Raw genomic sequence first — 12,490 nt, forward strand, 5'->3', positions numbered from 1 at the left:
ATGTATATTAGTACTTGGCTTTTAATTATTTGTTTCCACATGCAGAAAATAGAACTATAAACAATGAATTTGTGGTGAGGAGAAAATGTGCATGGAAAGAAAATATACAGTGTAAGAACCATAAGATATGTAGAGTAATGCTTTGTGTTTACATAAATTACACAAGACACTGTAAGATAAAAGACATTGCTTAGCAAACTAATGAACTTAAGAGGTCTTTATGAAGTAAAGGCAACTGTAATAACTAAATGGTCTTGTACTCTTCAGCTGAAAAAAATGTTGAAAATTGTACACAAATGCAAATGCAACAGGATTTTCTCTGCACTTTTTTATGCAAACTTACATTATTGTGAACCGTACCATGTTATTTAAGGAACTAACATACTCCAAAGAAGTTTGTTGAAAATTCTCATCAATTGGGGTTTGATTTCAAAAGGAAGGTGATTTAAATCCTGTCATCATAATTTTAGTTTTTTAAACAAATTTTTTGCTTTCCATCAGACGATTCACTCTTGAATACATTAAGTCACTTCAATCCACAGTACATTTCTATAAAAAAATACATCTCTGGGTTCACAATCAGTTTTATTTGATATAAATATATTTCATTTTCAACAATCAACGCTGTACGTACTACATAAAATGTTTTTTTTTTTTCTTAAGCAGGAAAATTATTCGGGCAACATCAGATCATGCTCATCCCATCTCTGATATTTACTAGGTAACTAATATAGTATAATCACTTTCTCAGGTTACACACATGATCTATTCTATTCTCAAGTATTAAAGGGAATAAACATTATCAATACTGACAAAGCTATGTTGGTGCCAAAAAGAGTCAGATATATGACTCCGTTAGAAACAGAGACATGAATGTACGTACTAGAAAAAGATGTACGCCTGTGTTGGGTATAGGGCCTTGTTGGAAACATTCGTATAACCATATTACAAGCAATCAAGTGTAAACCTATTTTATAATCAATCAAAAATATGTCTGTCCCAGAAAATCATGACATGTCTGTGCTAGGAACAGAGAAAGACACCTGCCTATTTCTGCTGGAGCTAACAATAGAAGTACCTCTGAAAGCACTTTCATCAGAGATAAAAATCTTGCATATACTGTATTTCATTATAGTATTAAGTTCCTTGTTTTAAGTACTATGAATGTCTGTTAGAGAGAAAAGTATCTCGGCTTCTCAGTTCTTGACAGCTGGTATTCTATCAGTAATCCAATCAACTGTATCCTGCAAAGCCTCATGACGAACACTGGGATATTCTAAGTACAGGTGATGGTAGGCATCTGGGAGCATCTGTTGAGAGAAAAACAATGCCTTAATAAAAAGCATAATGTAGTAATCTATAGAGCTGCTAAAAGAATTTTTTCATTTTGCCACAACAAAAGAGGGACTCAAAAATTACTTATTAGTATAAAAATGGTAGTGCTTTAGTTATTGATGTTTTCTAGGAATGTATTTAGGACAGAACAAGGGCATACACAGTTAATAGGAAACTCATTATGCTCTGAATTTTACTGGCTTCATACACGTAAAACTGTTCACAGCTAAACATTATGGAACCAAGAACTCCACTGGTTTGCATCTCTCATGAGGTAAATCAGATTTTTAAAATACTGTAATTTGTACTCTACTGATTTGCATTTCTCATAAGTAATAATCCAGCTTATAAGCCTAGCATCATGTCCCTTCTGCACATACTACTCTGGACCAGCTGTAAAGTTGTAAGTCAAGTGGGGTATCCAGTGGAAACGAGGGAGAGGGATGGGCAGTTTACCCAATTCACCTTACATATGCCATTCATTGTTCTTTGTCAGTAGGGATGGAGTGGATTGGACTCCAGTTAGTGCCAGAGAATCTACTACCTTATTAAGACTGAAGGTTTGTACTGATGAAACATATAAGTTGATTTAAAATTTGTCATCACTTGAAAATATTTGTGATTTGTTCCCCCTGGGCTACAAAACCCTACGCATTCATGCTTAGACTTCTTTTAGGTGGTGGTAAGTAATAAAAGGATTAAATACCCACTAGGTGAACCATTCATCCTATTGTTTGCAAACAGATATGATAACAAGATCCATGGAGTTAGGGATCCTGGACCAGTTTTTTTGTATACAAGGAATTTTTGAAGGACCAGGAAAAATTCCGAGACGACAAGCAGCAAGTCAGCCAGAAGCCTATTTGGTTAACAATATGTGATGGATCAGAAAAAACCTTACTTTGTCTTCTCTTCCACCCCTAGTACGTAATACAGAGACAGAAAGTGATGCATTTTACTGTAATACAGTGCTTGTTGTGTATATTTACTTTGAGCTCATTTGGGATCAGCATGTAATTCAGCTCGAAGGGTCTCGGGAAGGGGAAAGGAAAAGGAAAAGGAAGCTTCATTTGGGTTCAGCATTAATTCAAAGCTCGGAAGGGTTCGGGAAGGGGAAAAGGAAAGAAAAGGAAGAGAAACAACAATGAATTCTGAAATACTATAATCATATGTAACATGTATTTTTCATTGTAATATGTATTCTCCATTTGTTAACATGTATTCTCACCTTCCAGTAGTAGTATAATATTGTATATTGATAAGTGGCAACTGTATTCTTGCCTTACATGTATTTTGATAAATGGCAACCGAACACATCCAAATCCAATGTATAGCAGTACGCCACTTCCCCTCTCCAAGTTTGGTTGCTCATAATCATTGTCCTTGTTGCACTAACCTTATCTGATAAAGAACCTACATTTTTTGATGAGCTTGTCACATCTCATCCCAACCAACATGGCACAGGAATAAGGTATTACAGGAACAAGTTACAAGAAGTAAGCAAAGATACAAAGACTCACAGCGAACCGAAAGAAAACCAACAGAGGACCATACATTGATAGTTACGTGCTTCTCTCTCTCTTCAACGGACTTCATTTGCTGGTATGTACAGCGTATTGTATGCAGTGTAAGGTGGTGCTAACAAGCCAACTAGTGCAATATTTTATGCACTGCACTTAAACTACTGATACTGTACATTTCTGTTATAATCTATTTTCTGGGCTCAGCCATGTCGCTCTGTGAAATACGTTCCTTTAGCACATATTTCTAAGGTAAATTATTGCTAAAATACCAGAGAACTGCTAAATTGGACATGCCAGAATATTCTGACTCGCTCACCCTTTCTAAAAGGGTGTCGGTATGAATCTGGGGCGAGTGCAAACCACTACCACATCAGCCTCTCCCAAAGCAATCAGACCTTCAACAACCAAAAAGTGAGAGTGTGTACCTCTGCAAGCCAGTAGGGGCCAGACTGCAAGAGTTTTGGCAAGTCTGGGAGGAGAAGGGGGCAGAACCGTGGACAGTTTCTGTCATCAAAGAGGGATACAGGATCCCATTCAAAGAGATCCCTCCCCTGTCGATGCCCCCGATCCCGTTTCCTACTCGCAAAATTCAGGATAATGCTCTATCCTCGAGGAGATAGTATCCCTTTTGGAAGAGAAAGCCATAGAGACGGTCTCTCTTCCACCTTCCCCAGGCTTTTACAACCACCTCTTTCTAGTCCCCAAGTCATCGGGGGGTTGGAGACCAGTGCTAGACGTAAGTGCCCTGAACAAATTCGTATGCAAGACGAAGTTCTCTATGGAGACCACCCAATCGGTGTTAGCTGCTCTTCGACAGGGGGATTGGATGGTCTCCATAGACTTGCAGGACGCATACTTCCACATCCTCATACATCCAGCTTCAAGGAAGTATCTGCGTTTCATGTTCAACGGATGAGTGTTCCAGTTCTGGGCGATGTGCTTCGGTCTCTCGACAGCACCGCAGGTGTTTACAAGAGCTCTCACACCTGTGGCCAAATGGCTTCATTTGAGAGGAATCAGGATTTCTCTATACCTCGATGACTGGCTTCTTCACTCGCAGTCGAAGAAGTGTGCAGAGGATCTTCAAGTCACGCTTCAGTTAGCAAAGGAATTAGGTCTGATCGTGAACCACCAGAAATCACAATTGATCCCGTCCCAAGTCAGGACTTATTTGAGAGTACGGATGGATTCAGTAGTTTTTTGGGCTTTTCCGTCCGATCAGCGGGTCAGTGCTGGCCTCAAGAAAATACGAGACTTTATGAGGAAGTCGCAATGCTCAGCCAACAACTGGATGAGCCTGTTAGGGACACTGGCTTCGTTGGAGCAGTTCGTCTTTCGGGGAAGATTACATGTGACCTCTCCAATTCTATTTGAGAGAGCACTGCACAAAAAGAAGGTGCTAGATTCTTTTGTTTTTCCCATTCTGGAAGGAATCAAGTTGGAACTGAATTGGTGGAACTCGGAAGAAAGACTGTTGAAAGGGAAATTCCTCCATCCGGTGAGCCCGAACCTCGAACTGTTTGCCGATGCATCAGATCAGGGATGGGGAGCGACGCTACAGGACAGGGAGGTTTCGGGCCTGTGGTCTCCAGAAGAGAGGGAATTGCATATCAACGCAAAGGAACTGAAAGCAATTCATCTAGGTTTGATGAAGTTCGAGTCAGTCGTCCAGAACAAAGTGGTCCTAGTGAATTCGGACAACACCATGGCCCTGTCATATATAAAAAAGCAGGGGGGGACTCACTAGACAAAAGAATTGGCTCTCATTTGATATTCGAAGCCTTACGGATTTTAAATAATATTTAAGGCACTTAAATATTATTTAAAATGCACCAAGACAGTCCGAGGCCTGTCTTGTAATCTCTGGTGCTCGGTCAAGGATCCGTCAAGGCCCCTGTTTCAAGAATGCTATGTCGTCTTTTTAAGGGACTTAATTTACAGAGGCGCACACGCATCTGCAAAAGAGAAACAACCATGGCGAGAGTGTCTCTAGAGGCGATACTCCAGGCTACATACTTGAGGTGTAAGTCAGTGTTTGCATCATTTTACCTCAGTGACGTGCAAACTACTTTTGAAAATTGCAGTACCTTAGGCCCCTTTGTAGAGACTGGCACAGTGTTGGGGCAGGGAACGTAGGAAGTCATTCTTTCCTTACTTTTATTGTTGTGGTGGTTTGGTTTTTACGGTTGCCTGAGAGAACAGAGGCTATCGAGTTCTCCTCAGTCAAATTAGGGTAAAGATGAAGTGTGTTTTAAGGTTAGTTTTTAATCGTCTGGGTTAGGTGATCCCTCCTTATTTCTTCGTTGTGGTACTGCGCCCAGAGAAGGGGCATTATGGATGTCGTGTTGCATACAGGTCACCGCCCTAGTCGACATGCACTCCTGTAAGCAACCAGCGACCAGGTCCATACACCCCGCTGTTACTCTAAGGTTAGCGGATTACAGAGGCAGTAATTGCTAAATCGGCTACCTTAACAGGCAAGGAACTATTTCATTCTTCTTAATCAATTTGTTAAGCAGTAGTTAGCTGTTACTGACCCACCTCCTAAAGGTGCCAATCAACTATATGTAACTACCAGGTAAGTCATATACATAAAACTGACATTTTATGATAAAAAAATGTTTTACATATACTTACCTGGTAGTTACATAACAAAGCCCACCCACCTCCCCTCTGTGGACAGGTAGGCATAAAATATCTGAGCTTAGATAGAATAGTTCCTAGTACCCCGGTAGGGGGTGAGGGGTAAGGGATCACCTGACCTTTCAACTAGCGCTACCGCGAGTTTTGAAATTCTGCTGTGATGTCAGAGACTATAGCTATATGTAACTACCAGGTAAGTAGACGTAGAACATTATTTTATCATAAAAATGTCATTTTTAATCGTCTGGTATTAGGTGATCCCTCCTTATTTCTTCGTTGTGGTACTGCGCCCAGAGAAGGGGCATTATGGATGTCGTGTCGCATACAGGTCATGCCCTAGTCGACATTCACCCTCCCTGTAAGCAACCAGCGACCAGGTCCATATATTAGGGCCGTTTGGCCCTGGTAGACTAAGGCGCCCTATGAGGTAATGTTAGACTTGCGATAATCTTACGCTAAGTCGGTTGGTTATGCACTTCCATACTCATTAGTGTGTCTTGAGGTTTGTAGATCACTTACGAAGTCGGTATTATCTCCTTTGGTTATGACGACGATGTGTTAAACTCATGATGATTCAGCAATGATGTGAGGTTCTAGTAGAAAACACGAAGTATAAAAAAATACTTATATTCTCTGAGATTACATGATGAAGTTCAGAGGAAATTTGTACAGGTCTTCTAATGACGATGGCTTGATCGCTTCTGCCAATGATGATGGCTAATTCTGTTCTGACTACCATCTCGGTTACAAGTCATAAAGGAAGCAGACAGTAGCTCGAACATATGAACATACATACAAAATGAGACACATTAGAAATCACGTAGGCCGTTTGAATTATAGGTCGCGGTAGTTGTCTCAAGCAGGGAGCTTGGACTAATGTTTTCAAAACAAATGAATGACCACAGGTGACGGCACGTCACCTTAGCCTACTTTATTGTATACGTCATCTTAGCGTCTCTAGTCTGATCACATTCCTGCAAGCAATCTGGTTGACCTCTTTAGTTTTAGTCTTTTATATATATGGAATAACATTCCATATTTTTATTATGTAACTCTTACACATACACCCCGCTGTTGCTCTAAGGTTAGCGGATTACAGAGGCAGTAATCGCTAAATCGGCTACCTTAGCAGATAAGGAACTATTTCATTCTTCTTATTCAATTCTGTTAAGCAGTAGTTAGCTGTCATTGACCCACCTCTTAAAGGTGCCAATCAGCTATATGTAACTACCAGGTAAGTCGTATACGTAAAAATAACATTTTTATGATAAAATAATATTTTACATATACTTACCTGGTAGTTACATAACAAAAGCCCACCCACCTCCCTTCTGTGGACAGGTAGGCATAAAATATCTGAGCTTAGCTAGAATAGTTCCTAGTACCCCGGTAGGGGGCGAGGGGTAAGGGATCACCTGACCTATCAACTAGCGCTACCGCGAGTTTTGAAATTCTGCCGTGACGTCAGAGACTATAGCTACATATAAAACTACTGGGTCAATGTATTACGACTTGAAACATTATTTGATCATAAACGGTCATACTGTCCTTAATATTTTTGTTATTACTTACTCGCTTTTCTGGCTGTGTGGAATAACTGCATACACACAAAACCTTATGACAGACCAAACAAGTGTGATGCAGTGGCTCTTGAGGATCTACTATAACGTACAAGGTATTTTGTTTGTAATAGAACTGTCATAATGAAAATGAAGCATGTTACAGTTTTTGGCCACAAAAGTTCCCGATTTAGGTAGAAAATGGGACATTGACTGGGGATTCTCATGTTTAAATACGTAGCTGTTTAATAAGTTCATGTAAGGGAAAGTCAAATATCAATTTTCTATCTGTCGTCTCCATCATCGGATATCCTTTTAAACTTGAATGAGCATTAGATTTTTAAAAGGCCAAAATCAAGCGGAGCTATATCTCATACTATGTTGCACACAAATACGAGTTCACACTACATGTTAATTAGCTATCAATCTATCTACCTACCAGCCTTTTGAGGCCAAACCTTACATACACAACAAAGTGAAAAATACAAATAAATTTCGAAAACCAAACCAAGTTCATTTGTTACCTTAAAGCTTTTATCGGTGCTCTTGGCTTTGTCATAAAGTGTTTTGGATCCCTCAATGTCGCAGAGCAGATCCTTCCCCCCGTGGAGGATGAGGAACGGCCACTCGACCTCGGGAATGTTGTTCTCGATGTACACCAGAGCATCTATACAGGCTATAGCCCACCTGGCTCGGACACCCCCCTGGTACCTTTTTGGGAAAATACATCTATGTTAAACGATATGTAAAATACGAACGTGTAAACAGTATACGCATGAAGAAAATTTGATATGTTAATGATATAACAATGATGAGAAAGAAAATGAGCAAGATTTTTAACATTATAAAATTGCAATCGGTATTACCCAAGGAACCCTCATATTTTAATTGTATAAGAAAGGCAGATAACGACCATTATAAAATGTTATAAAAAAATAACTACTATTATAGGGGAAAATTTGGATAAGGTTGACTACATTTTGTTTTGCAAAATGAAATCAGATTAATTTCTTACTTAAGTCTTTCTTTCTGTTGTCGTCATTGTGTTTCATGATTACGAAACAAATACATCACTCCGTAGGGGAGGTCCGTACTGCCATCAGTGCATCACACGGTGCACTGTACTGCGCATTACTCAGGGTTCTTTGCAGCATCCCTTTGGCCTTTGGCCCCTAGCTGCAATTCCTTTCATTCCTTTTACTGCACCTCCATTCACATTCTCTCTCTTCCATCTTGCTACCCACCCTCGCCTAACACTTGTTTCATAGCGTTAATGGGAGCTTTTTCTCCTGTTACAATTTTCAAGCCTCTCCACTCTCAATTTCTCTTTCAGCACTGAAAGATCTCATAGGTTCCAGTGCTTGGCCTTTAGCCTAAATTCTATATTCCACTCCATTCCACAAATACATCAAGAATTGTGGAGGAGATTCACATAAAAAATAACAAGAAACTTGTGAAAACTGCACCAAATTATAACACATAGAACTCTAGTACATAGCCTCTTGTTATATGTCTCAGATCTGGATAAACGTCGAGACAATAATCAGTTTGGCATTGTTTTCCATTTGCATTTCCAAAGATAAATTACGTCGGAAAATGACAATAATAAAATATGCCTCATAAATAAAAAAGATTAGACTTGTAGGATAAAACGAAATGCGAGACTGGTCACTTCCATATCATTTTTACTACGATGCTTCTACTCAATACATTTTCGTGTACCCTTCCGTTATGAATATTATTGATGTCTCATGTATAATAAATACTACACCTATGTACTTTATATTACATTTCGGTATTTTATTATGAACATGGCATTGACCCGAGGACATGCTAACACTTATTTTTCCCGCATCTAGCCACTGCATATCATGTCTCGTCCTGTCTTCTCTCGTGACGGATGTCACTCCCTCTACTTGTATATACTAACTAATGAACCTACTTGCTTGTACATAGCGTTACCTTCCTCCCTCCAAGAGAAACTGTCACAGGATGTAACAAACCTCGTTATAGCTCGAATAGGAGCCCCCAACAGACTTTATTTTATTTTTTTATTAAGGGAAAAAGTAAATACTAATGCGTGCGCTTTAATAATAGAGTAGTCACACATAAAAATAATTACTCAATCACTTACATAAAGTGATTGCTCTTTCCTTACTCTATCACATAAACCTAGTTTTACTGGATACCCAGATGAGATAAAGAATTATTTTGGGACAGACCAATTCAACTTAATTGCGAGGCTATGATTTAATAACAGATACAAGGAACAAAATAAATCGCAAAAAATGCCCAGTCACTGAAATCAATCTCGAAATGCTTTTACCCATCCCCCAACAGACATTAAGTGAAAGGGATAGAAAAGGTTCGAAAAAAAAAGAGCACCAAACAAACATACATACCTTAACGGGTCTTTCCGCAATCTGCTCTTCATTTCCTCGTCTCGTGTCACGTGATCCAGTTTTAATTTGGCAACCTGTCAAATACAATAAGAAATTCAGCAGTCGGTTTAGTTTCTATAGCAAGGGAGCACTCGACACAAAGCAAGCTAATGATAAATAACAAATAGTCACTGCATAATGTATTCGAATGCTACATACATAAGCTAGTGACAATACTGGAGAGGATGAGTAGTTGGAAAATTGTACTAAGTTACATAAGAAAAAGAAACTGGGAGCCCAATTCCAGTTCCAAACGAATTACACTTAATAACGGCAAAGACACCTTAAAAATAGCAAACACAGGCGACGAAACTTGACATAAACCTTAGAAAATATTCAATTAGGCCTAAAAGAGGTAACGTTAACAATTGTTACACAAATTCTCCAGGTTTACAAAGTAGCACATTTCGTGTATTTGATAATTATAAATATAAAGCCTAAGCACAGAAAATATGGTTAATTAAGCTGAATCTACTACCTAACCGTATCCGCAATCGAAAAGTCATCGAGAGAGAGAGAGAGAGAGAGAGAGAAGCAGCAGCACTGAGGAGTGCTTCAACGCAAATCTTAACCTTAAATTATACTCAACGATTCCTTATTTCACTCCTGACTGTAGAATCCCAAGTGATTTCTTAGCAATTTCAAGAAATTCGACTTAAATTAATCTAAGCATCTTCTTGCAATTCCAAGATTGTTGTGATTTACGAACAACTTAACAAGACAAGTGAGCACGAGTTACATCTGTAGACTCTCATATAGGGCTCACCAGGTGAGGTAAAGAAGTGGGACAGCAAAGCAGGCGAGACCACAAGAATGACAAAAAGTAAAGAACATATAGCGAATCGTCTGCGAATGGAATCTTTAGTAAACTCTACAGCATGTTACGCAAAGCTGCGGCTACTCGAGGAAGCCCAATTAGACTTACAGCAAGGTAAGGCAATATGCGAGACACCAATCTAGCCAGGTAGATCTTTGGGGCGGTGGCTTCTTCCGAATTGGCCTTGATGAGCGGTCCCATTAGAACGACGCCCGCGAAATACTGCGGGCGGGACATTGCTGACTTGATGGTTATCATCCCACCCTGAAATGGAAGGTAGAAGTCTCACTTATGTATAGCTGAGGAACATGAATACTGGTGTAAAGTCTAGTGTACACAGCGGTTCTAGAAAATATCGCTATTAGAGATTTCCTAATTTACAAAGAAATAATAACCCTTATTTATATATATATATATATATATATATATATATATATATATATCTATATATATATATATATATATATATATATATATTATAATAATATAGAATATTGTATGGATATAGTAGCTTAGAGCCAGGTATTCATGACAATCCTGTCAGCCACAGCACAGCACAGCAAAACAAAAATAACTTTTAAAAAAAAAAATTTCCACGTAAACCATAAAAAGGGAGAGGAAAAGAAGCGTAACTCACCATAGAATGACCGACGATGAAGCAAGGAAGCCCGGGATATCCAGCCCTGACGTCATCGTAGTGTTGTAGCACCATCCACCACGTAGTCGTCCACAGACTCCACGTAACCACGCACGCCTTCCGACCTTTCCATGACCAGCTGGTATAAGGAAAAAAAACAATTATTGGATATCATCCCTTTCTCGTGATCTTAAGTGGAGAAATAAAGTCCGCAGTAGTATGTATGTATATTGCTATAAACAGGAAACAGCCTGATGAGGCCAACTGATCAAGTTGGCAAAAGTTTCGTTCACAGCAACATACATACATACTACTGCGGACTTTATTTTTCAAATAACAACGATAATAATACACTTTTTCCAATAACAACAACAACAATTAGAAAGAAGGCTCAACATCAGCATGTGAAACAATTGGCAAATACTGCATCATTTACACCTTTATCTTACTACACACCACACACCCTTGTTTCATGGATAAATTTTCTATAAAAGTGTAAGAAAAATGTTCAGGAAAATAGGTGGACTTGCATAAACCCTTTTGAATAATCCGCCGAAACTCCCAGGTCTTGTCTTGCACAAGACGAAGTCAGCCAGTTTCTAAATCGGACAATCAAAGGTTATTTAGTCGAGTACGAGTACGACAAGAAATGATTTACGAATTTAAAACTGTTCAGCCAAGAATTTGGGCACATTCGGCCAATCAGTACTTCTGACAGTGAAAAAGAGGAGGTTTGAGTAGTTGGGCAGCAAGATTGAAGAAAGGAGGGAATGGGGGTGAAGTAAAAGGCTATGAAAAGTGAAGTGGGTGCAGCTAGAGGCCAGATGGGACGCTGGAATGCAGTAGCTACTGTTTCCAGTAGACTTAAGTGCGATATGACTCTTGGACTATTTTTTAACAAAGTACTTTTCATACAAGGTAAGGAAGTTCTCCTTCAGAAGGTATCATGATGAGACTGCAGCATTATGTACTTCAATTCAAATGCGAGTTATAACCCCACCATCATCATCTCTCTCTCTCTCTTCTCAACAGCGATTTTCAATCACAGTTTCCCTCCCAACGCAATTACACACACACACACACACAGATATATTATATATATATATATAATATATATATATATATATATATATATATACGTGCTATATATATATATATATATATATATATATATATATATATATATGCATACACACACATACTAGCTGGCCAACCCGGGTCTGAATGATAGCCAACAAACTCACTCTCTCCTCCCAAATCCCCTCTACTCTCTCCCTTTCCTGTCAAAATAGTTCCTTCACTTACATTGCCCGGCATTTTTGACATTTTATTTTTAACCACTTCTCACCCCTTTTCCTATTGGAGATGAAATTGGACTTGGAGGGCACAAGGAATGTCTTCGTTCATCCCAACGATCTCAAAAACTATGGATTAGACACTAATATCCATAATTTGTGACATTTTATTTTCTACCCTTACTCACCCTCCCCCCTCTTCCTATCGGGCCTGAACTTGGACTTAAGGGTATCTGGAAT

At 39.1% G+C, this 12,490-nt stretch overlaps 1 protein-coding gene across 1 annotated transcript in view; it reads right to left on the minus strand.

Annotated features, from left to right (window-relative positions):
* Positions 1-424: 424 nt before the first annotated feature.
* LOC135220842 (monoglyceride lipase-like) overlaps positions 425-12,490 on the minus strand; it is a 197,144-nt gene continuing 185,078 nt past the window's right edge. Inside the window, 7 exon segments of the mRNA XM_064258403.1 lie at positions 425-1,310; positions 7,585-7,771; positions 9,463-9,536; positions 10,427-10,582; positions 10,956-11,027; positions 11,029-11,080; positions 11,082-11,094. Of these exon segments, the coding sequence (XP_064114473.1) occupies positions 1,197-1,310; positions 7,585-7,771; positions 9,463-9,536; positions 10,427-10,582; positions 10,956-11,027; positions 11,029-11,080; positions 11,082-11,094 (668 nt within the window). The 3' untranslated portion in view covers positions 425-1,196.

Source organism: Macrobrachium nipponense, chromosome 2 (genome assembly GCF_015104395.2).
Source record: "Macrobrachium nipponense isolate FS-2020 chromosome 2, ASM1510439v2, whole genome shotgun sequence".
NCBI classification, from domain to species: domain Eukaryota; kingdom Metazoa; phylum Arthropoda; class Malacostraca; order Decapoda; family Palaemonidae; genus Macrobrachium; species Macrobrachium nipponense.